The sequence below is a fragment of the Sebastes umbrosus genome, chromosome 16 (assembly GCF_015220745.1).
Source record: "Sebastes umbrosus isolate fSebUmb1 chromosome 16, fSebUmb1.pri, whole genome shotgun sequence".
Classification (NCBI taxonomy): domain Eukaryota; kingdom Metazoa; phylum Chordata; class Actinopteri; order Perciformes; family Sebastidae; genus Sebastes; species Sebastes umbrosus.
This window is the reverse complement of record NC_051284.1, coordinates 26,375,361-26,403,356: the sequence shown is the minus strand read 5'-3', so window position 1 is coordinate 26,403,356 and position 27,996 is coordinate 26,375,361. Positions and strand designations below refer to the sequence as shown.

General features: G+C 38.9%; 3 protein-coding genes across 11 annotated transcripts; 1 reads left to right on the top strand and 2 right to left on the bottom strand.

The window, feature by feature from the left end:
* Nucleotides 1-5: 5 nt before the first annotated feature.
* si:ch211-10a23.2 (uncharacterized protein LOC567812 homolog) lies at nucleotides 6-5,616 on the top strand. The gene is made up of 4 exons (XM_037747165.1): nucleotides 6-295; nucleotides 600-685; nucleotides 3,516-3,696; nucleotides 4,786-5,616. Exons 1-4 carry the CDS (start codon nucleotides 266-268, stop codon nucleotides 4,927-4,929), a joined length of 441 nt encoding a protein of 146 aa, XP_037603093.1. The 5' UTR covers nucleotides 6-265; the 3' UTR covers nucleotides 4,930-5,616.
* A 667-nt stretch (nucleotides 5,617-6,283) lies between these two features.
* On the bottom strand, nucleotides 6,284-12,888 carry plek2 (pleckstrin 2). 9 transcript variants are annotated; one of them, XM_037747157.1, is made up of 11 exons: nucleotides 12,817-12,888; nucleotides 12,182-12,378; nucleotides 11,462-11,616; nucleotides 11,074-11,238; nucleotides 9,765-9,949; nucleotides 9,522-9,613; nucleotides 8,881-9,068; nucleotides 8,611-8,712; nucleotides 8,020-8,103; nucleotides 7,726-7,804; nucleotides 6,284-6,727 (listed from the first exon to the last, which is right to left on the bottom strand). In XM_037747157.1, the coding sequence occupies exons 3-11, from the start codon at nucleotides 11,513-11,515 to the stop codon at nucleotides 6,600-6,602; spliced, it is 1,077 nt and encodes a 358-aa protein (XP_037603085.1). In that variant the 5' UTR covers nucleotides 11,516-11,616; nucleotides 12,182-12,378; nucleotides 12,817-12,888; the 3' UTR covers nucleotides 6,284-6,599. The 9 variants fall into 9 exon arrangements, with proteins under 9 accessions (XP_037603085.1, XP_037603087.1, XP_037603088.1 ...); XM_037747159.1 differs by having other exon boundaries at nucleotides 11,462-11,571; XM_037747160.1 differs by having other exon boundaries at nucleotides 11,462-11,568.
* A 1,724-nt stretch (nucleotides 12,889-14,612) lies between these two features.
* LOC119474864 (tandem C2 domains nuclear protein) lies at nucleotides 14,613-27,903 on the bottom strand. Its single transcript, XM_037747154.1, has 12 exons — nucleotides 27,750-27,903; nucleotides 26,473-26,547; nucleotides 26,185-26,388; nucleotides 24,236-24,406; nucleotides 23,729-23,808; nucleotides 22,230-22,299; nucleotides 20,927-21,027; nucleotides 19,695-19,811; nucleotides 19,255-19,446; nucleotides 17,150-17,264; nucleotides 16,829-17,028; nucleotides 14,613-16,722 (listed from the first exon to the last, which is right to left on the bottom strand). The coding sequence occupies exons 1-12, from the start codon at nucleotides 27,751-27,753 to the stop codon at nucleotides 16,612-16,614; spliced, it is 1,440 nt and encodes a 479-aa protein (XP_037603082.1). The 5' UTR covers nucleotides 27,754-27,903; the 3' UTR covers nucleotides 14,613-16,611.
* Between the last annotated feature and the right edge of the window lie 93 nt (nucleotides 27,904-27,996).

Here is a 27,996-nt window from a genome sequence, read left to right as displayed (position 1 = left end):
ACTCACTGCATGAACCCACTTCTTTTAACCAACTTTTTATCCAAATTATTTATAATGAACTGAGTTTATTCAGCCTGTAATATATCCCCCCCATCCTCTCCCTCTCTGCCCGTCTCCCACCATCACCACCACCGCCAAATTGGGAGCCTGTCTCTATGACAACGTGGTACAGGCGGGGTTTTCCAGCTGGAGGCAGAGTCAGTCAATCAGTCCTCAGTTGGCATCACCGCTCCAAACCTCCACACCGCATCACGCCCTGAGTGGAATGGAAGAAGAAAAGGACCAGAAAGACAATGTATGTAGCTTGTGCTGAGCTCTTTTTTGGTGGATTTATTGCAGCATGCATGGCAACATTATATTTGACTCTAGCTTATACTGGCTAAGAAATAGAGTTAGTGCAGCTGAGTCACTGGTTGTTTAGGATGTGGATCAATAAGGCTATTGTTCCCATCGGTGCCACACTGGAGGCTGCAGCTCACCAAGGATAAAGACTCCAGCAGGCTGCAGGATGGAGGAGCATCATGCACTAGAATAAACTGTTTATTATAGGCCTCATCCTGTGTGGCTGCTCATCTCTGAACATGTCTATTGTTTCACAGGGGGAGTACACAGGAGAGATAAAGGGTGGGATGAGGCCTTCAATGAAGCTGGTTGTTATGGGAATTATTAACAAAAAACCCAAAAGGTAAGTGCACTGTTAAGAATTTCCCAGTAAAATAACAGTAAAGAACTGGCAGCAGGGTTGCCTCTATGTTACTGTAAAATTAACATTATTATACTGTCGCTGAAATTTACAGCTGTGTACTGTTAATGAAAAATACAGTTTGAACTTTATTAATTTCACAGTATTTTACAGTTAATTTACTGTTTAACGATACATTATATAGCTGTTTTTCACCTTTCTTTTACATTATCTTACTGATTTGTTTTAATGCACTATTTATTTTTTACATACATTTTAATAAACATTATTTTTTTTGCCTGGATGAATAGACTTAGCAGGTTACAGACATGGGAATAGTCACACTAAATACAATTAAAGGCACTTGTTAGGAAAAAGGCTATAATAGACTTGTTGACACTTTTCCCAAAATGTGTGTCTATAGCTGGCTACAAGCACAGAATGCAAACCAGAACAACATGTGAGTGAAGAACAATAAAGCTAATTCACTGATTTTACAATCATGTACAATGTACAAGCCTCACATGAGCAGATCAGGTCCCAGAATTAAAAAAAATACTGCATGAATCTGTAACTGATGATACTTTAGACAGTTTATCAGCAGTAAAGTGCTGCTTTTTAAGAATGCATTATAGTTCAGTTAAAAAACGGCCTATGAGCGTAATTTAACAGGTTTTCTTTTGTATTAACAGTAAAGCACTGTTTTTAGCAATAACAGGTAAATACTGTTGAAATCCTGCTGTAAATTAACAGCAATTGTTTACAGTGTGTGCACATATGTTTTGTTTTAAAAAAGCATGTTATTTGATATTATTGATATAGGCCTGCTGTTGCACACATGACGTGGCAGACTATTAAAGTTAGGGATAAAAATAATGCCCTAAAACTGAGTTTTTTAAAGCTCGTAGACAGATGTTGTCTGTGTTTCAGTGCATGTGCCAACCACCCAGCTCTAGTCCCTGTTTTGGGAAAAATATCTTTCCTAATTATAGGTTAGTATGTTGATGTGCGTGGGAGAGCTGCACTATCCCATGAAATCTGAAAATCTGAGTCACACTGGAATTTCTTTGGTTGATAACATCAGCTGGTTTATTTACTCATTCAGTCATCAGTTAAGTTCCAGTAACACATGACAATTAGGCTGCACACAAAAAAACATACAGTGCAATAAAAAACTGAGAGGCAGAACTTGTTTTATGTCAAGAAACTTATTTTTAGCTGCAACAACATCAGGAGGATTTAAGGACAAATGCTTGGCGTTGCCAGGTCACTGCTATACCAAATCTACTATCAGTGTCACCAAAAACATGTTTGTCGTAGGGATCAGGTTCAAATCAATTGTAAATGACCAAAAACTATAATAATTCAATGCTAGCTGAAAAAATTATTACAAAAATTCCCTGCAAAATTAAAGATTTATACAGAAAACTGTTGTTTATAATGTCTGAGCTTTGCATCCGTGTACATGATCATTGCAAAAAGAAGTATTCAAATAATTTACTTATGTAAAAGTAGTAATACCACATTGTAAAAATACTCTGTTACAGGTAAAGTTAAGTAAAAGGACAGAAGTAATGACAATATAATGTACTTAAAGTATAAAAGTATTTATTATGTAGAATGGCCCCTCAATGTCGTATTGATTGTTTAACATGTAATCAATAGATGTAGTAAAAGATGTAGTGGCTGGTTGAACTGATTCTAACTATGGTATATCATTTTGGATAGTTTAATATAAAGCAGAGCATCATATTCTATAAACTCATCATATGTTTTGTCTGTCAAAATATTAATCTGCAAAGTAACTATAGCTGTGTGATAAATGTAGTGGAGTAAAAAGTACAGTATTTCCTTTGAGATGTAGCGGAGTAGAAGAATAAAGTAAAATAAAATGGAAATAATCAAGTAAAATACATGTACCTCAAAATTTTACTTGTTTGAGTAAATGTCATTAAATTAAATTGGGTGCAAAAAATAACATTATTACATTCTCCTGCAAAAATAAACACCTTTTTTTATTAAGTAGTGTGCTTAAACCCAACATCAATTAATCAAGATCATTTGTGATAAAGACCAGAAGATGTCACTGTTCTCCAAATAATCTACATCTATAGATTTATAACCCAGCTGATTCTAGACAGACGGGAAAGCTACATGTCAGCAGTCGTGGAGGAAGTATTCAGATCCTTTACTAAAGTACTAAAACCACACTGTAAACATACTCTGTTACAAGTTTAACAGCCCTTCACTGGGCCTAAACTTTAGTAAAACTGTGTAAGTAATCATGATTGTATTTAATGTATGCAAAGTAAAAAGTACTCAATGCAGAAACTTCCACATTTTTTAAAATATATTAAAATAATTAAAAGAAAAAGCAGTAAATCTTCACATTTGAGGAGCTGGAACAATAACATTTTTTGTAATTTTTGCATGAAAAATTACTTTTACAATTATCAAAATAGTTGCCAATTAAGTTTCTGTGAACTAATCAACTAATTGATTAATCAACTAATCGTTTAATTTATAACGAAACATCATATTTTATAAGCACTTTGTATGTTTTGTAAAAAAATTATGAAAGTAACTAAAGTTTTAAATAAAAGTAGTGGAGTAAAAAGTACAATATATCCCTCTGAAATGTGGTGGAGTAGAAGTATAAAGCAGTATGAGAAGAAAATGCTCAAGAGCCTCAAATGTGTACTTAAGTGCAGTATTTGAGTACTTAGTTATAGTTACATTACACCACTGCAGAAAAGCTACATGTCTTTTCTTTAAATGTTTTATAAACTTTTGTCCGTCCCTGATGATGTCTGGTGTGTGTCTGTTTGAGCAGCATCGAGGTGATTCTGTCCAGTCAGCCTCTGGAGGAGGTGACAGACGCTGATGTAGGACTTCAGTTAAAGGTGAGCTTCATGGATAAGGCCGTCCAGCGAAACGCCCGCCAGGCTGGGAAGTGGGGACGACCTGAAACTACCCTCTCCTACTTCCCTTTTGCAGCAGGAGAATCCTTCAAGGTACGTTTAGAAGCTCTGACACTAACCCAGAGTGACTGACAGTAAGGGACACAATTAAATAAAACTTGAACTCCTACAGTATAACAGGAGATTTTTACTGGAGAATTGCTGGAGTTCTTCCTGTGGTTCAGTGCAAATAGTTCTGTCTGTTTAGCTGCCCCTAATGACAGGAAGTAATTGGCCATTGTTGAATTTTTGGTGCTTTAAAATTCAGAAATCACATGACATGCCATCAAGAATAAGACCTACTATGTTCATCTTCTGACCCTGAAGGCAGCATTACCTCGCTGCTCTGTACAAGATGCTTCTATACAGTAGATTCTGCCCCCAAAATACATGGTTTCAAAGTATTCTTCTATAAAGTCACATTTTCATCACTAAATAAGCAATAAGCAAAGTTAAAGTTCAGGAAAAAACACAAATACAGAGATCTCTCAAGTCAAATAACAGAAACTGTTCCAACTTTGGTAGAAAATTCTGTATTCATGTTTAAAGCCGCAACAATTAGTCGACAAATCAATTAGTCGATCAACAGAAAAATAATCGGCAACTATTTTAATAGTTATTTTTCATGCAAAAATGTCAGAAAAGTTTGTTTTCAGCCTCTCAAATATGGAGACTTCCTGCGTTTTTGCGTTTAATATATTAAACTGAATAACTGGCTTTTGGACTGACACAACAAGACATTTAAAGACATCACCTTGGACTTTGAGAAACTGAGATGGAAATTTTTTTATTTACTGTTTTCTGACATTTAATAGTCCAAACGATAATTAAAATAATTAAAAAATAAAATAATTGGCAGATTAGTTGATAATGAAAATAGTCGTTGGTTGCAGATCTATTCATGTTGGACCACATTGCTCATAGTAAGAAACAGATTGAGAAAATATGCTTTCAGGGCCTTTAAGTTGTGACCAACTTTTAGTGTATAAATATAAAATAAAACTCATCACTCTTCATGACCTGCAAGCAAATCTGTGACTTCTCTGTTTACGATTTAGACCAATACATTTTACATAAAGCTTTAAATATGCACCATTAAATATAAAAACCTGACCTTCTCCTCTACACCCCTCTGACTGTTAGATGGAGATAGTCTGTGAGCACCAGCAGTTTCGTATCTTGGTGGACGGACAGCCTCTGTGTGGATTCACCCACCGGATCTCCCCTCTTGCCTCCCTCACTGCCTTACGAGTCGTTGGAGACGTACAGCTCACCAAGGTGGCCTAGCAGCAGCCTCTCATGTTGGGGACATTACACAACACATACAGTTAGAATAATACTACTTTTTGAGTGAATAAATTAACCCATGACGGGGAAACAAAGTTACACCTGCCTCGTAATCACGTGTTAAGTGCCTTCACTAGATTACCTGTTTGGGGACTTGAAGATAATGACTGAATGTAACAGTCGTCAATGTCTTAACTACAACCGAGGAATGTGATTTGAACTGAAGCAAATGTGGTCTAAGCTAGAATAATATTTTCCCCTTCCTATTTGTACAAACGTGATGCGTCACTGCTAAAAGGAGTGCCTCATCCGTCTTTGTGCATCCAAATCTCAGACGTGTGTCTTTGATTTCTCTGGAGTTAACCTTTGAAAGCACTTACGTTTACGAGCGCCTGCATGAAGATGAATGTTTCTGATATCAACTGATTGTCAATCTGTGGCCGACCAAGTACTGTAACAGGTGTAATAATGTCAAACGATTTAGCCTACATTAGTGCATGCCAGTAATATTTCACTCCCCTCAGTTTGCCTCCAAAGATGGAGGGATTAGGTTATATCACACTTTCTGTTACCATTATCAGCTTTAAAAAGCCACTAACGCCCACTGATTTATGTACTTTTAATTTACCCCTGAGCACTTTTTATGATTCATATTCACTGCAATAAATCACTTTTGTTGTTATGTTTTGTTGTTTTCCACTTTGTGGTCGTGTAACTGCTACTTGGATTTACTCTACAGTCAGATATCATATGTCACTGCGGTATCGTTGTGTCACTTATATGATTTCTCTGGAACAAGCCTGTAAACAAACACCAGCTAGGCTTGAGTCATTCAGATAATAAAGGCTGGACTCAGCTTGCTGAGTGGGAGTGCCTGTCTGTGACTGCTGGGAGCAGACGGCCTCAACTAAAACTTGATGATTGTGACGAATACCTCCGGAGGTCTTTCTTGTCTCTACTTGTACTTCCTCTAAGTGTCAGATCCTTGAAGTAAAACCATAAAAAATATTCCACTCAGGGTTTCTGCAGCGTTCACCAAGTTAAATCTAAGACTTTTTAAGACCTTTTTAACGCCACATAGAATACAAGTTAATACCTGTTTCACAGTCATCAAAGTATGAAACTATGATGGAAAACCAGTAGACTTATTATTATTATATCACTTTTTTGCAGTGCTTCCCAGCAGTATATAACAATTCTTTCCAATCCTTGAAGTGAAGGAAAAATTAATGAAAGAAGAATAAGTTAATACACATTTTTAATTGAAATTGTTCTTAAGTATACTTGAGTAAATGTACTTTTTAACACAGGTGTCTGGAGTTAACGTAAAAAAAATTCAATGTGGAGAATAAAGTCATGATTTATGGTTTAATAATGAAAAAAATCTTGTAAAACACATGCAAACTTTTAACTTAAACTGAATGATTAAAAGAGAAACTGCTACGACTGTTGGGCTTTTAAAAGCCTTTAAATCCTTTAACTTTCTAAATACAGAATAATTAAAGTGAAAGTACTGGTATTGTAGAGATAAATGAACAGAAATGTATTGTGACCACTAACACTTTCATTTTAATTGCTACAGTAAACATTCATGGAATGTGTAAATCTTTCTTCTTCATAGCTGGTAAACGAGTTGATAATGTTAAAGAGTGAAGTGTGAACTTGCTGCTCTATGTCTGCTCTCTGATCGCATCGATCCAGTCCATCTTCTGCTGGTTGGTCGGAGCCTGCATGAAGTAATGTGTGTCTGACTGAGTGATGATTTTAAACAAGTTGCCTTGAATGTTGCCTTTCACACCTGAGGAGGAGGAGAAATCAGGGTCAATACAGAATCAGTACATTTGGATTGACACAATGAGGCTGCTTTGGACGGATAGACAGACAAATTAAAGCAGAAATAGTGCAGTTACAACTCAATATAGAAAGCCAATTGACACATTTTCGCAATGGAGGTTAACAAATCAGGAAACTTCACAAGGAACACGTTTCGGAAAATATAAAATGAATCAGTAACTTTAGTGTTAAATATCTTAAAAGATGGCTCACATTTCATCATGGGCTCAAAATACAAGTATAATTCTGGTGTTATTCTGTATTTTTCTACATCTCTCTCTCTCTCTCATGAAAAGACCAAAACTAACATGTGTTAGTTAGTTTGTCTCTCAATATGTTCTGACTTCCCTTCCCTCATCTCGTCTGTGGCTCTCAGATTTGGTTGGGAATATTACTTTAATTTTGTTTTAAAAAGCCAGGATAATTTCTTAAAACTGCTTTATACTTTAGCTTTTAGCAAACATTACTCAAACAGGAGTAAATAGTTCATTTGTTGGGGACAATTGAAGTTGAAGCAGGACTTTGTATGAGGGATTAACTCAAATTAAACTACAGTGCCCATGGTCATTGTCATGAAGGAACATGTAGTTTTTGGACAACAATAATAAGATATATCAGGCTTTGAATACACGGACAATACTTGTTAGTACCATCAATTCATTATTGTTTGTTTTTTAATGAGATAATAAGAAAATAAAGATTTAAGAATAACATAGACGACTTTGATAAATGCTTCTCATATGAACAGACAAGCTCTTTGCTTCCTTCATTCACCTCATCACACAATTTGATTTTAATTCTAAGGAGGTTAAGGAGTTTTCTCCCAGACACATAACCTCAGTCAAAAACAGGAAACATACAAAACCATTTCTTCTAATTACTCGTCCTAGCTTGTAATTATTTACTTGAATGACTTTGTTTAGAAGCTTCTGAGGTCTCTGGGCGTCGTAGACGGTGACTCACCTGAGGGAACTCCGTTGTCGTCCAGAGAAGACACCAGACAGGCTCGCAGTGAGAAGCCGCCAGCGGGGCTGATGTCATCCTGACGAGTGACATAAGACCGAGTCAGATTTGTGGAAATGAGTTACAAAGAATTATGAGTAATGATGACTTCAGAGTCATAGCCGGCCCGAGGGTTAAGCAAAGAAAACAACTGCTTTGTTTGGGGCAGGACCTCCTCTGTTCAGTGTTGTCATCATCTAAGCAATTATTTAGGTCATGTAATCGTGTATCAGATAGCATGAGCTGTACACTCACCTTGGTGGGATCGTAATAGTGAAGGTAAGCAGGCTCTGAACGCAGCACAAACAGTCGAACCTTCCAGTTCTTCCTCCTGTGTCCCTGTGTTTAAAAGGGGGACCAAGTGTTAGTTTGAGGTGTCTTCATTTGATCACATCATGTTTGAATGAATTTGTCAAAGTCATACGACATAAATGATACCACTTTCTGATAAGGTACCCTTTATAAAAGGCATATAAGTTACAAATAAGTACAAATAAGGACACATTTTGGGCTGCCAGGTCATGAAAACCACCTTTTGGCTGGTGTTTATCCTTTTTATTCAGTAATAATGCTTTTATAAATGCTTGAATAAATGGGGTTCCCACTTTGGAATAAGCCATCAAATCTGCACTTGTAAGTTTTATTGAGTTGTTCATAAAAACATTTTGGTCCACATCCTTTGCAACCCATAACTCGTCAATAAAGGCTTATTAAATGTATTAAATTAGCCATTAATGATTAGGCATAGCTTATAACTCCTTTTTGAATATTTGAAATTGGTACAAAACATTATTTACTTATTGTTATTTTCAGCATCTTAACACAGGGCTAACACAGTGTGTTTACCTGTTTAAGTAGATATCCTCTCTTGATCACTTTTCCACTGAGCTCCACTGCAGACCGCGACGACTCTGCCTTCACGCTTCCTCTCTTCTTTAAGCTGTCAGCCTGTGATTAAACACAAACAAACATGCTACTCCAACCTGCTGTCTGCCATCTCAATAAATAGATCAATACTGGAAATATGTCTATAAAGTATGTGGATATTCTTAGTGTGGCATTATGCAGCAGTAAAGTGCTGGAGGTCAGAACGGTCAGAGACTTCCTGGTACTCACAAAGCTGTAGAGAGCAGTAGAGTCATCCAAGAACAACTCGCTGAGGCCAGCGGTGCGGAGAGCCGCCACGCTCTTCAGACCAACGGTCCGCAGGAAACCCTCCTCCAGCAGGGCCGAGGCCAGCGTCATGGCCTCCACACGGGTCAGAGTCAGCTGCATGAACACCATCCAGTCCACCACTGCTGAACCTGCAGGGATATCACATTTTTATAGGTCTGTATGGGACACTGAAACAAGAAGATATATGTACACATAGATACAGTAGATACATGGAAACATGAACATTGATTTGGATGTTTTAATTACTGTACATATAGAGTCATTTTTAAGAAGAAAAAGTCTAAATTCTCTGATTCCAGCTTCTTAAATGTGAATATTTTCTGGTTTCTTTACTCCTCTGTGACAGTAGACTGAATATCTTTGAGTTGTGGACAAAACAAGACATTTGAGGACGTCATCTTGGGCTTTGGGAAACACTGATTAAAATGTTTCACCATTTTCTGACATTTTATAGACCACACAATTAATCGATTAATCGAGAGAGTAATCAAGATATAAATAGACTATGAACATAATCGTTAGTTGCAGCCCTACTAATGTTTCCATCTGAGATGATGGAGAAGACTAAAATAAAGGCTGACCTGAGAAACAGTTGCTGTAGGTGCTGCCCTGCTCCACATGGTTGCTCATGTTGATGCCACTGTGGACGTCATACATGGAGTCCAACACTTTGCTTTAAAAAAGAGACAGAAAGAAACAGACAAAGAGATAACAGTCATAAACAAACAGAGACAGAAGTAAGACGTCTGCAGAGTGAGCCAGTGAAAACATCATTAACATGTGGACAGAGTCTGTGTGGGTGAAATTTTGTTTATACGACTTACCTCAGGTTGATGTCGTGTAACTGGGATTTGGCGGGGTCTTGCTGGTTTTTCACCTTCCCACCTTCAGCCGTCCGCAGATTGTCGACCGCGGCGGTGATGTCACCAGCCCAGTCATCTCTCTCTTCCCGGGAACAAGCCTCCAAAAAATGATCCACCCCGTTCTTTGTCTGGAGCTTGAACACCAACTGGGAAACATGTACAGAAAAGAGATTGATGTTCAGTTCTTTTGACAAATTCAGACAAAAACATGTAGAACAAACTGTTCCTCAGAGTTGGAAGATGATGGAGATCAGGTCCTGACAAAACAGTAACCCGAGGCAACAACATGTGAAAGATCAGAGAGCCTCAGCCGGTGAAGCCGCACCTTCAAATGTGGTTTCTACCAATAAAAACATAAACAAAGAAAAACACTGAATGGAAAACTTACTGCATCCATGTTATAGACAGCAGACAGTTGTCTATGAATGCGTAATCTTACAATGTGAATTCAAATGTGTATATTTCTGCAAATATATGATGTAGGCTATACAGTATATTATGGCGTCACAGGAGTGCCATAAAAAGAATAAATGTGTAAAATAATAAGAAAATAAATGTGTAAATTTAAAGAGAAATAGCAAAATATAAAAGAATAATTAGAAACATTTTAATTTATTTCTGTATATATTTATTTAAAAATACATATATATTTATTTTTTACATATAAATTACTCTATTTTTCCGTGTTTTTTATAAATTTTTTGTTTAGCCTACTTTTATTTATTTCGCAGTATATTTACACATTGTTTTATTTACTTATTTATTCTTTTATTTATTTCTCTTTATATTTACACATTTTTCTTATTCTTTCATCAATTTATTATTTTTTATGGCACTCCTATAACTACATAATATATTGTTTTATGACATAATCAAACCAAATTATGAAGGCACATTAATTAATTGCTTTTTAATGTTTTTTTATCATTCTTTTCTGTCTTCTCGTGAAGTGAAACTGTTTTTTTTTATTATTTTTTCCCCTTTAATAATTTCTTTACTTCATCCATTTCTTTCATAAATGGAGAAAACTGTAATGAAATGTTTTAAACAATAAAAATACAACAGAATAATTGAATTTTAATCCATATAGTTCACAAGGGAAATGTTGTGATAACTCAAAGAGGACAAACTTGATTTAAACTACAAATACACAGAACATTTCTTCAAAGTTTAAATTAAATTACTTTTTTTTTTTTCTTGTTTTAAACGTTTGAGTCCCATGAAACTTCTATAAAAGTACACAAGTATCACTGGAGTCTGAATTACTCACCGGTCGATTTTCATAGTCCAGAAAAGGACAAGTTATCTCACAGTCCTTCAGAAGGATTTTCCCTCGCTGACAGGAGTCCCTTTTGCCTCCTTCGTACTTGTAATACAGCAGCTTGTCTGGCATCAACACGAACCAACGTGCCTTCCAGTTGTGCACGAGATGACCCTGTAATCACATTAACAAAAATGATCAAACATGTGCTTCTCAGAAAAGCAACATACTCTTTTCTCTTTCAACTTTCAAAGGCCCTGTCCTTATATACATTAGTACACTTTTTCCACAATTAAAAATATGGATATATTTACTGTCTGCTACATCCCTCACTACTCAGTTAAATCTATATTTTACAGCATTTGTATTATTATGTATTTCACAATAAAAGTCTTACCCTTTTCACCAGGAATCCTTCTCTTAGAGTCGTGTTTTTCTTGTCTGTATCCATTCTGTTCAGTGAGATCTTGGCAATTGAGCTTTGCCTGTTCCTGCCTGCTCAGGCTTCTTAATGTAGAGGGGAGTTATTTTTTCCTCAATAAATGCGTCACCCTGTTCACACCCACAGACACTCACACCTTGCTCAACACTGGGAGGTCAATCCAAACCTGCACTTTCTGCCAATTATCACATGAGGGCGTACTGACTCCTTCAGAGGCTCAGCATGGGTGAGGATTGTTTGGTAAAGACTCAAGTTTCAAGTTATGCATTGTCATATGCACAACAATAACAGAGAAGCAGTTGTTATTAAAGACAAAATCTGAGATCAGACTCCCTCTAACAATGCTCATAAAGAGAAAAAACATGCAAGTAAAGAAATGATAATGTAGAGGTTAAAACATTAAAATATAGCATATAAAATAAAATGTATTTGTGGCAGACAGTAATTGCAACATGAATAAACTGTGTTCAGGGGGATTTACAATCTGTACAGCATAGGATAAGGAACAACTTTAAAAAAAAAAAACTTTAACTGGGAAAAAGTAGAAGAAACGTCACGGAGAGCAACTAAGGCTGTTTAAATGATACATTTCTGATAAAAACAAATAGGAAATGTCAATAATATTCTGTCCAAAGAAACATGCTTTGCTTTTACTTTAATGTAATTACAATTTACCTGCAGTATGCGTGTGTGAAAAAGGGAAAATCTTTTGAAAACCCAAATCTCAAAATTTAGTTTTCACTCCATCAATTTGAGTATGTGAAGAATTCAAATCCAGGAGATGACGCTGTAGGAAACATCCTCCTTTTTATCCCATTTAGATGAAAAACCAGCAGCTGGTGGTCGACCACAGCTCCTCTGCTTTGCAGCAGCTGTAGCCAATAGAAGGACATAATATACCTGGTTAATGAGAGTGATGTAGTTGGTGCACCATTGTTGCTGAGACTCCTGCTTCTGCAACCACGTGGCCCTTCTGGACATTATTCTCTGCTCTGTCTCAATTTCCTGAAAATAAATGAATGAATGGATTTAAAATGACTTTAAAAACTTCCTCTAAACCTCTCCCCTGATCTAGCTCTCTATTTAATTCTTTCAGCTTTCATTGATGGGAATAAAAAGTCATCTTTGGGTGATTGTTTGGCCACTTTGGAAACAAGCTGTGAACACAAACCTGACATACAGTATCACTTTTTACACAAACATGTTGGCAGACAGTTATCTATTTACACATCCAGCAGATACAGAGCAACATTAGCATTCATATTTCTGTCCATCTGGTGAAAATCAGTCCAATATTCACTCTCTTTTACCTCTAGTTTGGTCTCCACCGACTCCTGAGGGAAATATCTGGCTCTTTAGCTGCTAAATGCTCCACCATGTTTACCAGCTTACTTGGTAGGTAGAGAGAGAGGTAGCCCATCCAATCATTTAATTAGGGCCGAATGAAATGATTGGACAGGCTTATTATAGTACTGTGAGGGTAACTGCACAGTCAGATGATGGGTGATGGGTTTGTTACTATGAGGGACACCTTTCACATCACACACAGCAATTTGATGCAATGTTATAATAATAATAATAATAAAAACGTTAATTATTGTCACCTATGTTTAATTATTTTTGATTGTTGAAAGGGATATTATGTGCATGATTTGAAATATTCCGACTTTGGCGCCCTCTGGCGGCAGTATCAGAAACTCCCCAAAAAATCCCACACATGATAGTTTATGTGGTGGGATTTTTCGATGGATGATTTTTACTGCACATGTTTAAACCTGCAGCAGGCAGAATATTTTTGGCATCATTGGGCAAAAATTCCATAATAACCTTTCAGCATATTGTAATTCAATTAGACTTCTGCACCTCCTCATGGCTCTGTTTTCAGGCTTTAAAAAATCTAGCCCATGATGGCAGACTTTGGCCAATCACAGGTAATTTCAGAGAGAGAGCGTTCCTATTGGCTGTGCTCCGGCTGGTGGGCGGTGCTTGGTATTTCCTCAACATATCTCAACATGGCTGCCAGGTCACAAACTTTCTCATTATACAGCTAAACAGTACGCTACAAGATGATTCTGAAAACATTTTATGTGAGAAATAGACATTACAGTGACATAATATTGATTAATATTTGATCAGCGCTGCCTAGTTTGACCGTTTGATCGGAGTTGGTGAGTGATTGACAGCTGCTCAGAGACGGCAAGGCTCCAGCTCGGCTCTGATTGGTTGTTTTTCTCCGCTCTGTGAAATTTCAGATGCAATTAGGAGCACTGGAGGACACCAAGGAACATGATTTTTTTCAGATTATCTGTCTCATGCACTACTGACAGGATATATATTTTTTATAGAAATTACTATTTAAAATCACATTTGCTCCAATTCTACCCATTCTATTGTCAATAAATCCCATTAAAAGACCAAAATCAACACTGTGTTACTCCATCTCTCCATACTTTCTGACTACTTTCTGGGGTTGTAAGTCATGTAATGTTACATAACCCTTTAATTTGGATGAAAACCAGAGGAACTGCCTCCTCCTATGCTGCAGGACTCCTGTAAACTCTCCATTGAGTCTCCCTGGTGAAGGAACCTGCACATACAAGCATGCGGTTATGAGACAACAGGAATGTGCAGCAGACTCAGCGTGGCAACCGGCCAAATGGGTGTCGGGAAAAGAATCCGTTCAGCACATAGAGGAACAATAACCCCAAATCCGGCTTGTGAGAATCAAGCACCTTTCCTGACTCAAAGTCAAACACGCTCCTCTGAGCTGAGAGCTAAGTCAAGTCACAGGTTAAGTTAAGGTGTGTCTGGAATGCCCTCTGTGTAACATTAACCATAAATCAAACATTAATTACGTGAAATATAGATGATGGTGTTTTGACACGCCAGGATGTGAAGGGCTCTGACGCAGGCCAGCTCACGTGGGGCGCCCGGTTGTCCTGGTCACACACACTCTAAACGCAAACACTCGCCGGACTCTGTTTTCTTGGTCCACAGACTTATTGTTCGCTGGGTGTGTGTTTGCGTGTCCACGTCTACAGCTGGTTACACAGAACACACATCGCCGGTCAATCTCATGCTTTATGGGACTGAAACGGAGACAGGATTCCCTCCTGGGAAGATAAACCTGAGGGTTTTATTCCCAAATAGTGCCTGTTAAAAATGTTACTTTGTGTTCAGAATGATTATTTGAATAGTAAAGATGGTTACAAACCCCCAAACTTTCACACATTCCCTCTAATAACGACTAGTAAGGTTTGTTTTTCTTTGCAGGAAATTGTTTTTTAAGTGCAATTTTCACCACGTTGACATTTAATTGAAATGAAACTTGAAAGTGCTGCAGCTGAAAGGAAAGTGATTTGATTTTTTTTCCCACAAATGTCCTTTTCTATACTCAAATGTTGAGGATGAGATTGAGATTGCCCACGAACAGTAGTGACATTAAATTACCTTCATAATAAAAGGTGAAATTGGAAAAACAGGATGTTCAAGCGTGACAAATTCTCTAGCTGTTTGCCTTGAGATTTCTCAACCAGTGGCCTCTTCAATATAAAGTGACACTGTGGTTTATGGTTGTTGACCTATTTCATAAGAGTAATGTACTTACTGAAAACCTCGGCCTGTTTTCCTTCCATGTGACTTCCCATCATTCACATAACATCCCAGAATTATCTTATAAACTTTCCTCCTCGTCTTATTTCAGATTGTTCTGAATGAAATGTCACCTATAGGCTTATGATTTCCATGAGAGCTCCCTTCACTACTTTCTATCAATAAACACACAACTTTTCCAAACGACACCTACTTTTAATCACTAAACGTTAATACATTAAATACATAAAAAAAAGATTAAAGTGCTTTTATCAAAAGCGTACAGCTAAGGTTTGATACTGCTGTATTGTACAGTAACATGATATCCTATATAGTTAAACTAGGGTAAGGGAAAACCTTTAAGCTCACCTTTTAGGTAATTAAAGGATAAGTCGAGTGATATTTATATTTCTCTTATTACACGGCTTTGTTGAATACTCGATTCTGATTGGTCAATCACGGCATTCAACGGTCTGTTATTGTTTTTATAAGAGACCGTTGCTATGGGCGCAGTTCTGATGTCGGACTCTGGATGACCGTTTTTGTGTCAAATTATTGATTTCTTAAGTAAGTAGCTGTGTAATAAGCGGGATAATGTACAGCTAGCCGGTCATTGTTGTGAAATAAACCCCTTCAACGCGATGCAAGCATCACCCTGCCGGGGTTATTGTCAACAAATACCATGAAAAGACCGAAACCAACAGTGAATTGATTCTATTAACAAGTCTTTTTGGGCAATGGCATCATGTAAACTATTGAATTACACTTCCAGTGTAATTCAATGGTTTGGCCACTACAATAACTTGCTTCAAAGCCCGGCGCTCTTCCTCGGGGCTTGGGATATTCCCATATTGGCGAATGTTTGTCTTCGTCTCCGGTCAACATGAAACATGGCCAATACTAAATTATATTAAAGAACAATTAAATCCTGAAGACCTCTCTCCATTTTTCTATCGAAAAATAAGTAAAAATACAGAATATCGCCAGCCTTATCCTTTAAGACGGATCTTAATAACAGACTGATAACATGATGTTTTTAATACAGTGAGTTTGGCTTTATGGTGACTTTCTCTGCTTGTAAACTTTCTATCCAGCTGAAACAGAGTGACAAGGTTTTCCCTAAAAACACATGTGAGTTACAAAATACAGCATTATTTACAGCTAAATGCCATGCAGCTGACTTTATTGTCAGTTAGGCAAATCCTCTACTTTTTTATTTTTTTTTAGAAAAAATAAACTTCAATTTTGTCTACACAAGAACCACCAAAAAAAAAAAACTTTTCCAGCAATTACACTTTGTTCGAAACCCCTATTTACATCCGAGCACCTGAACAGCGGAAAGTCTGGTCTCTCAGAGCTTTCAGAGCACGTTCAGTAATTTACAGTCCGGTCCGTCAGAGTCCACTCAGCTAGCCTACAAGACTGTGGCCAAAGCAAGCGGGCACAGCTGGACCTGCAGCGCGAGAGCGTCACATCTGTAGTGTAGTAGTGAAGAAGACGTTGGGAGAAGAGGTTTAGGCGGAGCTCAGCCGGTGCCACGCAGACACCACTTTCTCTGGGTTAGCCATCGTGTCCTTCCACTGCTCCACTACTTCTGGGACGGGGCTGTCGAATCCCAGCTGAACCTGCAGAAACGATCGAAAGGCTATAATTCAAGTTGACTTCATGAAGTGAAAGAAAAGTCTGAGTGATATTTATTAACTTAAACAAGCTGGTGTCAGAAGAACTCACCTGTCCAAGACACTGTTTCCTCCTGACCGAGCTCCGGCTGTAGAGTTTGACTGACAGCGAGCAGGCGTTGTCTAACGCGGCCAGGAGGAAGTGAAAAGTCTCCGCCCACTTACACTGCCCCCCCGAGGCCTTCAGGAAGCGAGTCTTCTTCTTCATCACCACACGGCCCAACTGGTGCATCTCCACTTTGACAAAGAACGCTACAGAAGAGGAAACAACAGTACAGTTACTCACATGAGCCGCACGGGTCTACAGTTACTCTTTTTTGTTGAAAAACATTTCACATTAGATTAAAGACCATTTCCATTGACGCCTACATACCTTGTGTGAGTGGTGAGGAGGAAACTGGGAGGTTTTGGGCGGCGAGGACCTGGAGCTGGATGCGTCCGTTGACTGGCTGAAAGCAGGTGGCGAGATGCAGCTCAGAGTGGCACACCTGAAAGATAAATATTCAATTATATCTCAATAATTAGGAAGTTAATAGTGTGATTCAGAACTGAGACTCTTTAAACTTTTCATAACACAAAAATTGTGAGCATGTTAGCACACTGATATAAGCTTAAAGCATCACTGTAGTCTCTTAGTCTTGCTGAATGGTTCATCTTAGACTTCCAGCTGCTCTGCCTCTTTTCAAAATGCTGTTGATAGTTTTCTCATTCAAGACTTGGACGAGTTCAGCCGTCTTGACCCTTAAGAGCCTCTACTGACTGACGGTGATTTGGCCAATTTGTGCCTTCTGTGTGCACCAGATGGGTGAAATCACTCACTGAATCAAATCGACCGTCTGAATGATGACTCACTGTCTGATCCACTAAGTGCAGAAACAGTTCACATTTTACTGTCACTGGCCAGACATGCATCCATTTATCAACAGAACCACTCTCTGCTGTTGAAATGGTTTGAGGTTTGACCTACTTTTCCATGTCGTACATTTCCAGAATCTGCACTCTAGTTTCTTCTCTCCAATAAAAGCCTGTTTCCCAATTTACCTCGATAATGAATCCCCCTTTTTGCTTTTTCCTGTGATTATGCAAAAACACAGAGTGTGCCTCGATGTTACTCTGTTAGGGCCAAGAGTACGGGACATGCCAGTGGGTTACAATGCATCATGGGAACAGTTTTATGAGCCACACACAGAGCTTTGTTCGTACTGTGCACATAGAAAGGGGTGATAAAAGACAGCAGCCAACAGAGGAAACGGTGAAGAATAAAGTAATAAAGGTCTGAGATATTCCCACACTGAAAGTTATTCCTCTTGGACACAACAGCTGGACACCAGCTCAGACACGCTCAGATAACCCGGCTGACTTTGGTCATCCTCTGACTTTTCCCCTAGTGCCACCATCCAATACTTAATTGGTTTATGACCAAAACCTGCAGGACTAATGACATTCCCATCTGCCTCAGCTGTACTTTGTAATTTGTGCCAATTAGCAAATGCTAGCATGCTGACACGCTAAACTAAAATGGTGAAAATGGTACATGGTACATCAACATGTTGTCATTGGGAGTGTATCTACTGTGTGTTCCCAAGCTTAATATCCTCTTAATATGACACATTGACGAGACCTTTTAAAGTGTTTTATGTTCTAATAGCTGTAGTAGTATAACTGATGTTATACTCCGTGAAACCAATGCTCTCAAATTTGCAGGCAAGACAGTTTTCTTTTTTTCTTTTTTCAGACATTGACATTAGATTACAATGAGCCCTTCATATCTACATAGGGAGCAGGTCCTCTTCACAGAGTCCACCATGTTGCGCCGCCATGTTCCTACAGTAGCCCAGAACGGACAAAACAAACTCTAGATAGGGCCATTTGCATGTTTTTGTTACATGAAGGCCACCGTAGTTCTCCGACACGCTTGTAAAACTTGTGAGCTGCAGAGTGCAAAACCGTGGTACCGCCAGCCGCTGTCTGACTTCCGTTGCTCCTAAAGTAGTTTTATTATGGTAAGGATGGCCTCTGAGCGAGGCGAACGCCGTTACCGAGGTTTTGCACTCTGTGGCTCACGTTACCGCAGTCTTGGGAAGGGAGGAGTGAACGGAGGGGTACTCAATTGGTTGCAATCTGCAACCACACCACTAGATGTTGCCAAATCCTACACACTGTACCTTTAAGGATGGACACATGGAAATCATCTGAAAGAACATCTGAACTGGAGGTAAACAGGTCAAAGTTTGATGATATTTTGCAATTGCTAAACCGTGATAATGATTAGACGAATGTAAAGTCTAAAAAAATCCCTTCTACAAGTTGCTTCTGGTTTGAGATAATAATTCTTTGATTCCTGGTAATCTTGTAAATGTTCTACTGCTGCTGTTTGAAACCCCAGTGACACAAACACCAGACTTAAATCAGCATTAAGACCAAAAACAGACTTTAGTGCCACAGTCCTGACACATAACATGTGAAGTGGACACTCACGGAGGATTTGGACAGAGGGTTGAGCTCGAGCCAGTGCTCCGTCTCCTGAGGACCGAGCTGTCGTAGGGAGAGGACGCACTCGGCCACCGTGCGTTTCTTGGGGTTGTGCGTCTGCAGCCGCAGCACCAAAGCACTGCAGCGCAACTGCTGGAGACGCAACGCAAACACAAAGGTCTCCATGAAGGACACATCCTAAAGAGCAGACGGAGCACAAAGTTAAAATCAGGTGTTTTTTCTCACAACTCATTTAGGAATAATAAATCCATCTGATGTAAACTATGCAACTGTAATAATAACCCTCAAACTCTTGTCACAATACTGCCTTTTTATTCATAAACCTCCTCCTAAAACATAGCAGAGTAAATCTGAGCTACGACTCAATATGTAACCACAAACACAAAACATCAGGTTTTCAGACAGCGGTCGGTCCGCAGCATTACCTGTCGGTACTCCTTGACCGAGCTCTTGAACTGTATCGGTTTGGGGATGGTGATGATCCCTTTAAATCCAATCTTTTGTTGTTCCACTCCATCCGGAAAAACGTTGAGGTCTGAACACTGATAACAAAATAGGAAAAAGGAGGTTGTAGTCGAGGCAGGTCAAATCTATTTATAGGCTACAGTGCTCTTAAGCAAACAGGTTGGGGACAAACTGCTCTACTTAGCAAAAAGGTCATAAATACAGAAACAAGAGAAGAATGTGTGTGCGAGTATAATTTTTAATATTTCTAGATTTAACAGGGTGTTTTACTGTTTGAAGTACTCTTTAAATCCCTTATTTAAAGGAGAAATACTCCCATTTTCTAAATTCATTCATGTTATGGTCTAAGACAGTCCAAAAAATATTAGTAATCATAAACAACTCTCTACCAAATCTAAAAACTAGAGTGCTGAAACTCAAATTTCTGATGTCATAGAGTATAAAGTGTGGAGCTGCTCCATAGACGATGAATTGGGAGAGATGTTCTAGATCAGTGGTTCTCAACCAGGGGTCCGGGGACCCCCAGAGGTCCTCGAGGGAGTTCCAGGGGATCCACAGAAAATGGGGAATAGTTTATTTTTATTACAGAAGTGTTCCCAATGTGAGTAAGAGTCACAAGAGTCTGACTTCCTCCACAGTTATCTTATCTTTAAGCAGGATATGCTTCATTTATGCTCCAGGAAAGACAACATTTTTGACATTGCGTAACACAACAAGGGTCTTTGTGCAACCCCAGTGCCCTACTTGTTCATCCAAATGTCCCAATAGATAGTTCAAGTACCACACTAATGTGACTTTGGGACAAAAATCAACCCTAAACAAATCCAAAACCAGAATCTTAGATGGTAAAAAGGTGCCCCATTTTCTGTTCATTGAGGAATTAGTGCATGTCTCTGCATTAAAGCATTCAAACTGATTGAATGGACACTACACACACACTGTAGGTGTTGCTTTTTGCGTGAATGCACAGAAACACTGATGACAGTGTCTCAGCATCAATGAGGACAGCTCCGCTTCTTAAAAAACAACCTTTTCCTCCTGAGTGTCTGAGCCAAAGTTAATAGAGCACTGAGAGGAGCTAACAGAGACCTGTGTTGTGGACACACAGAGGGACCATTGAGAAATGCTGCAGAAGAGCACAATGGAGCTTTTTGTGTTCTCCCCCTCTCTTCCTCATAGCCTGTAACCTTACCTGAACCACAGTGATCCACACCTGCTCCAGAGCCTCCTGGTAGTTCACTCGGACGCACACCTTCCCCAACTCGCGCTCGTCCCCAGACAGGGTGATGGAGTCTGTAACACCAGCAGCACAACAGGAACAAATTAATGGATGTCATTGGATGTAATGTAGCTATATTAAGTTGTCAATGAGTGTTAAAAGCTGAAAAAGATGGAAATTGATACGCTGGCACCAAATGTCAGCTCTTTTCTCATTTATTTCAGTTTTTGTTTGTGAATACAAAAGTATTCATCTAACAATCTAACACAGGGGTCAGCAACCTTTACTATCGAAAGAGCCACTTTAGGCAAAAAAAGAAGAAGTTTAATACAGTGAGGGCCCCAGTGCAAATGTATGACGGTCACATTGAGGGAAAAAAAAATCGGAGATTTCGAGAATAAAGTCATAATATTACGAGAAAAGTCGTAATATTACTAGAATAAAGTTATAATATTACGAGAAAAAAGTCATAATGTTACGAGAATAAAGTCATAACTTTACGAGAAAAAAAGAAAATAATACGTAAAATTACTACTTTATAATATTATGACTTTATTCTCATAATATTATGACTTTATTCTGGTAATATTATGACTTTAATTGCGAAATCTCAGATTTTTTTTCCCTCAATGTGGCCCTAAAACTTCGTCGTACCGTCGTCCCATATACCTACAACAATGATAAATAAAAATGTAAATGTAAACAATGTTATTCATGTCCACTAATTTCTTTTAAAAATCCACAGAGAGCCACTGGAGAGGGGCTAAAGAGCCACATGTGGCTCCGCAGCCGCAGGTTGCAGACCCCTGATTTAACATAAAGTTTAGAGGGGTCTTCTCAGTGTTACATACTACTTATTTTGGGCAAGAATCTGACCTTTTCTCCTCTTGTAATCATCTTTTTTGTCTATTTAATCAATGCTTTCTTTCAAGCTCAAGCAGGATAGTTATACAGAGCTACATGTGATCCTGCTTATCAATACATGAAAAGCAGCATTGCTGTTTTATTGAGAAAAAACAACTTTATCTCGATACAAATGATTTATCTCTTATTATGACAACGCTGCTTCTCCTCATGGAATAAAACAATCTTTATGTAAGAAGTCTTATCTCTGAAGCTCAATGGTGGAGCGTAGTGAAAACATTTACAAGTGATTACTGTGTCTGTGCTTTCACGACTGCACAATGCAAAGTGATCTTAATCGGACTTAATAGAAAGTTTGAAAGGGAAAATGTTGGGGTTTGGCTGGACGGAGACAAATCAGTACTTTAGTTACCCAGGCTGCTTTCAATGGAGCCAATCACGGAGGATGTGCTGCTGAGGACGCTGGAGACGGAGTCGAAGCGCTGCAGGTGAACGCAAACACACAGAGAGATAGTCAGGATGGCATTGGACCCTCATTAAAATCAATTCTCTTGTTTCCTCCTTAAATCCACCACAACTCTGAAAACACCGTCTCTCACTGGGTCTTATTTCTTTACCTGCACTTTTTATTTCACATCTTCATTCTGGAAACCTAGGGTTTATTTGTTTTACTGTTGCCAAGGTGCTTTCATGCCTTTCTTTACTAACTACTGTTTGCTCATAATTCTGCCAAGCTAAACATTTGGTTTAATTGACTGTAATTGCCACTGCATGTTGCTGTAGATAATAAAGACAGAAGTGAAAGGTGAATAAAAATGTATCCGTGTTGGTTCACAATAAGCAAAACAGTGAGTGTGTTGCTTTAACGTTGCTCCTTTGCGAGCCCTGAATGAGATATAGTGACGTTTATCAAGGTTTTGGGCGAGACGTAACAGCCTCAACTGGTATACGGAGCTGCTGACAGGCAAACTACGCCACATCCTTCATAGAACAAAGAAATACGCCCCAACTTAATCATGTTGTGTAAAGTTTTCCTTATTGTGTTACTGATTAAATAGCACTTTATCCAAGACAATCAATAGGTGAATCATACGTAGCAAACAGAGATGAATTCAGGGACAGCTGGAGGAATAAGTGCTGAAGCTGAAATTAATCACCAGTGACTTTATCATCACTTTCAAATACCTTTCAGATCAATTTCAGAATGACTCACAAGCTCCATCATTCACTTTTCTATATCTTTAGCATCTCTTAGGATGACTTTGTGTTATTTTAATGACTTAAAGAAGTTATATAGAGTCCCAAATGGGACGTTAAATAAATTAAAATACACATTTAAATATTTAAATGGCCAGGACACTCTTGTAAAAGAGTCATCATCATCATTCAATACCAATCTCATATCTGTCCAGTCACTATTGGGCTATAGCCAGCAGCAGGTCAGCTTAGCTTAGCATAAAGACTGGAAACAGGTGAAAACTGCTAGCCTGGCTCTGTCTAAAGGTGACAAAACCCACCTACCAGAACCTCTAAAACCCTATGTATTCCCTATTATATGGAGGCCAATATCCTTTATGTCACATTTGGGCCTCCATACATTTATAATATGTTATTTTATAAAAAATTGCATAAATGCTGAATGTTTTTGCCATTAATAAAGATGATAAATGACAAGTATCTTTTCAATTTCAACACAGTTAAACATAGTTAAGCTGTTTTCAACTCTTCGGGATGAAATGACCCTCTGAACTTTGCTCCTTAAATCAAAATACCAGCAGTTTGTGAGGCTTGTTTGCCATATGTTCCACTATGTGGCTGCGGACAGTGGAAACTATAACACTATATTTAGTCTTGGTTGACACAGGGTGAGAAACTCTGTGTGAATACAGATTAGATAGAGAGCCGTCTCACCTGCATGTGAATCTGAGGGCTGGACAGATCAAACATGGAGCTGCTCAGTCGCTGCTCGACAACCGGCTTCAGAGTCCAACCTGGAAGTAAAAACATCAATCCATATTAAGGCGGTTTGATAAAGTTTGTCTGTAGGTATCTGTCATTGATTCAGGGATATATGCAATTTCTTACCTTTATATTTACAACACTTTTCCTTCTACAACTGCAGACTAACTGTAAATCTGGGCTACCTGTTGTCTATTCTACTGTATGTCTATGAAAAGGTATATAATGATGAATATGCATGTGGATATCAGGACACAAACTTCCTTCCTTCCTTCCTTTCTTCTGTGATCCATTTTATGTTAAATATTTGGCACCATTTTGATCATATTTTCTCTAATTATAACACATTGTTTTATTCAGATTTGCATAACTAAAATGGACATTTCTGCTCACTTTTTAATACAATTTTGATTCACAACTTAAGAGAAGCATGGGGGAAGTTTTTTCTGCATCTGCTACCTGGACTCTGGGGACCGGAGTCTCTGTTCTTCAGTGTGTCTCGGCGGGGCGATCCGGGGGACATGTACTCGGCCAGCTGACCCTGATGGAGGCTGGACTCGGGGCTGTAGGTGAAGTGAGTGGAGCCCAGCAGCTCCGCTTTCCTCTCTGCATACGTGCAGCGGGCTGAACCTGCAGACAGACAGCAGGACAGCAAGGCTGGAGGTCAACGGGCTTCCATTTGACAGAAATTATTCTTTTCAAGTCAGTAAACTAAAAGGCTTCAGCTCTTCATTTAGAAACAGGATATCCTGGTAGTTGTGTAATCAGACGTCAGGATCATACCTCAGTGACCTCTGAGCTGATTTTAATGAAACTTCGATGCAGGAAGCTGGCTCTGTGGAGTGGGTGGAGTACAATATGCCAGCCCCAGTGTGTGTCACCCTAACCTTTACCTATTATGAGGAAAGATTACACTCCTCATTCCACTCTACTTTAACTGTCTTTGTGCTCCAGGCTGCAGCATGGGGGATACATGACGACTAACCTATTGTACAGTAATCAAAGGTTCTCTGTACGATACTCAGAGCATTAATATAGCAGAAAACAACTATTGTCTTTGTAAAGATATAGAGAAGTAATGTCTACCTGAGCAGAGAATGAAGTCACTCTCCCTCTGTGTGTGTTGTAATCGAAGCTTCTCTGTGCTTTGTTGACATAGCCGGGCCGGCCACGCATGCCTTTTAGTGCATTTTCATGGATGCGAGCGTGCCCAACTGCCTAGCTCATGGCCGCTGCTCTGCACTGCGCACATGCAGCGTTTACAGCTGATAACGCCGTCCCGACCGGCAGCACCATTGCAGAAACGTAGCACCCACCCTCCAGTTCCCCCCCTCAGTTTAACACTGTTAGCTCTGTCAGCACTTTTGCCATTATTTTCACTATTAACGCTGTTAGCACCACTAGCTGCGAGCCACCAGCTTGGCTGTCGCCATGATGAGAGCCGCGCGGAGGCAATAGAAATACTCCCAATCTCGCATTTAGCACCTTTAAATGTTGTAATTTAAAATTCTGAAAAGCTGAAATTCCTATACCGTACATTGGATGGGGATCTTTCTACACACATCCATCTGATGAATGGCCTGATGGGGGCGCTGTTGAAGTGAAAATACAACGCACAAACATGATTTAGCATAATCCGACCTTTGTCTCGTCAAGCTAACAGACTTCTGGAGAAATTCAGGTAGAAAAATCTTCTAGAAATATACAGAAATTACGCTACAGAGAACTTGTTTGTAAGAAAAAATAAACCAGAGAGACTGTTTCTGGCACTTAATTCAGGTAGCCAACCAAAGACAGATTATTCTGGCATTGGACGACCAAATGTTAGCCAGCTCAGGTCTACACTATATACTGTACATATCTGCAATAATTCACAAGAAAGGCCGTCTGCTTTCAAATCTACAAAAGTATTAAGAGTTGTCTTAGAAATGTCAGAAAACATTTTAATATTCTGTGATTTTTTTCTTCTTCTCTAAATCACCAGAGAAACAAAAAAGAAACACATAACGATAACAGATATTTTCAGCCATTTCATCAGCAAGATATTGGGCCACGATCTCGTCGGGTTCTCGATATGAAGACAAGCCCAAAGCTGGTCTGACTGACTGCTACTAGACTGAACCAATCCTGGCAGCCATAATGTGCCATATGAAGCAGTGAAGAAACCACACATGCAATATCACGTGCAATATCATGAGACACTGATGAGGATGGCATTATTTACCAACCCAACCTTTAAGTCAACACAAACATCTAAGACAGGTTTCTACAAAATTGCTCATCATAGTTCATTTCTATATGATGGTGAGATTGTGTTAATGAGTTTAATCCCTTAAAATATGAAAGTATATTTTAATTCAAACAAAAGGAGAACAGCCAGCTGATGTTATTTTTCAGTAGGTACGTACTCTGCGGCCCAGACGGTAAATTGGGGTAGCGGGAGCCTCTGGGTTGGATGTAGGAGGCCTTGAAGGTCGGCAGGACAAACGGCACCTCTCTGCCATCCGGCGGCAGCTTGGACAGGAAGTAGTCCTCTGTGACCCCCCTTCTCCCTTCCTCTGGCTCCCATCCCGATGCCGCTGCCTTGTTAGGAGGCATCTTCAGCGCAATCACTTTGAAAGCAGAGGAAAATCACACAATCAGAAACCAAACAAACAGAACTGTCTGATATGCAGCTGTGTAAGACGTCAGTTTACCTTGGGTCTCCTGCTCCCTCCCCTTCTTCTTCATGAAGATCTTGCAGCAGTCTTTGAGGCACTCCATGGCTGCAACTGGAAATATTTAAATGATGAAGGTGTTAGTGGAGGTTAGAGTTTACACAGTAAACAGTGATACCAGCAGGGCCGGAACAAACCTTTCGAAGAACCTAATCAGGAGTTGATAACACTCCAATTACCAAAATGTGTTATGGTGCCCCCCAAATGTGGCAATAGTCAGTCAAATTCAGTATGTGTTATAATCCAAAACTTTGTTATAGTACCTCTAAAATGTGTTATCCCAAATGTTGTTTTTATAGAAATCCCCAAATCTCCATAATTTGGTATACAACTTGATATAATCCCAATTTGTTGTTGTAGTGCAGCCGTATCATCAAATTTGGCGTAGTGCTCCAAAAACTGTGTTGTCATGATCCCAAAATTGAATTTAGTTCCACAAACAAGTGTTTGTATTGCACCCCAAAAATCTGTAATTTGATATAACCCCCAAAATGTATGATCCCCAAATCTTTTAGAGTTCACTAAAATCCCCCAAATTTGGTAAAGTGTCCACCAAAATTTGTTCTTCAATATAATCCCATATTCTGTTATATATATATTTGGTATGATGCCCCAAAAATGTGCTGATATATTCCCCAAATTTGTTCTATTTATCCAAAATTTGGTAGAGCACTTTCAAAATTTGTTAGAAATTTGATATTATCCCCAAATCAATCGTTTTAGTTCCTCACAAATCCACCAAAACTGGTATTGAGCCCACAAAATGTGTTCATTACATCCCACAGTTCATTTCTGCCAAGGATATATTGTTCTAATCATAAAATCTGTTATTGTTTTGATGTAGCCTACCCAAATGCCTACAAATCCTCCAAATCTGGTGTAGTGATCGCAAAGTTTGTTAATTGTTATAATCCCATTGTTATGGTCTCTTATAATCACAAAAGTAGGCCTATGTCCTAAACTGTAACCCCCACATTTGTCATAACTGGGAGACATTTTGTGGTTATAATAAAACTTTGTCTTTAAAAAGATAAATTATGACAAAAAGGATCACATTTTCTTTTTGTTTAAGGACCACTTGGAAGATTGAGAAACACTCAGCTGCAAACAAGAAGTGAACATTCCTCCACAACTGTCAACAAACACTGCTTTGTGCTGCGGCCGTATGAAGGAATTTGCCTTGCTGTGACTTTGCTAAAAAGACAATTAATCAACTATTACTTCAAATTACAAAAGCAGTAAAAAAGGAAACTTACCCATGCAATGTTTTCACTGAAGGAGGATAAAGTTTGTACATCCGGCGGTGCAGTTCACTCTCACGGTCCGACAGGAGAGAAATGCCAGAGAGCTCAGGTTTGTGTTTCACTTCAGTTACAGGTCTCTCTCTCTCTCCTCCCTCACCCTCCCTTTCTCTCTCTCTCAGACTCTCTTCCCGGACTGTGTTTGTGCTTCCTTCCCCGAACAGCCATGAGAGCACCGATTTGTTTTCACATCACTATGTGC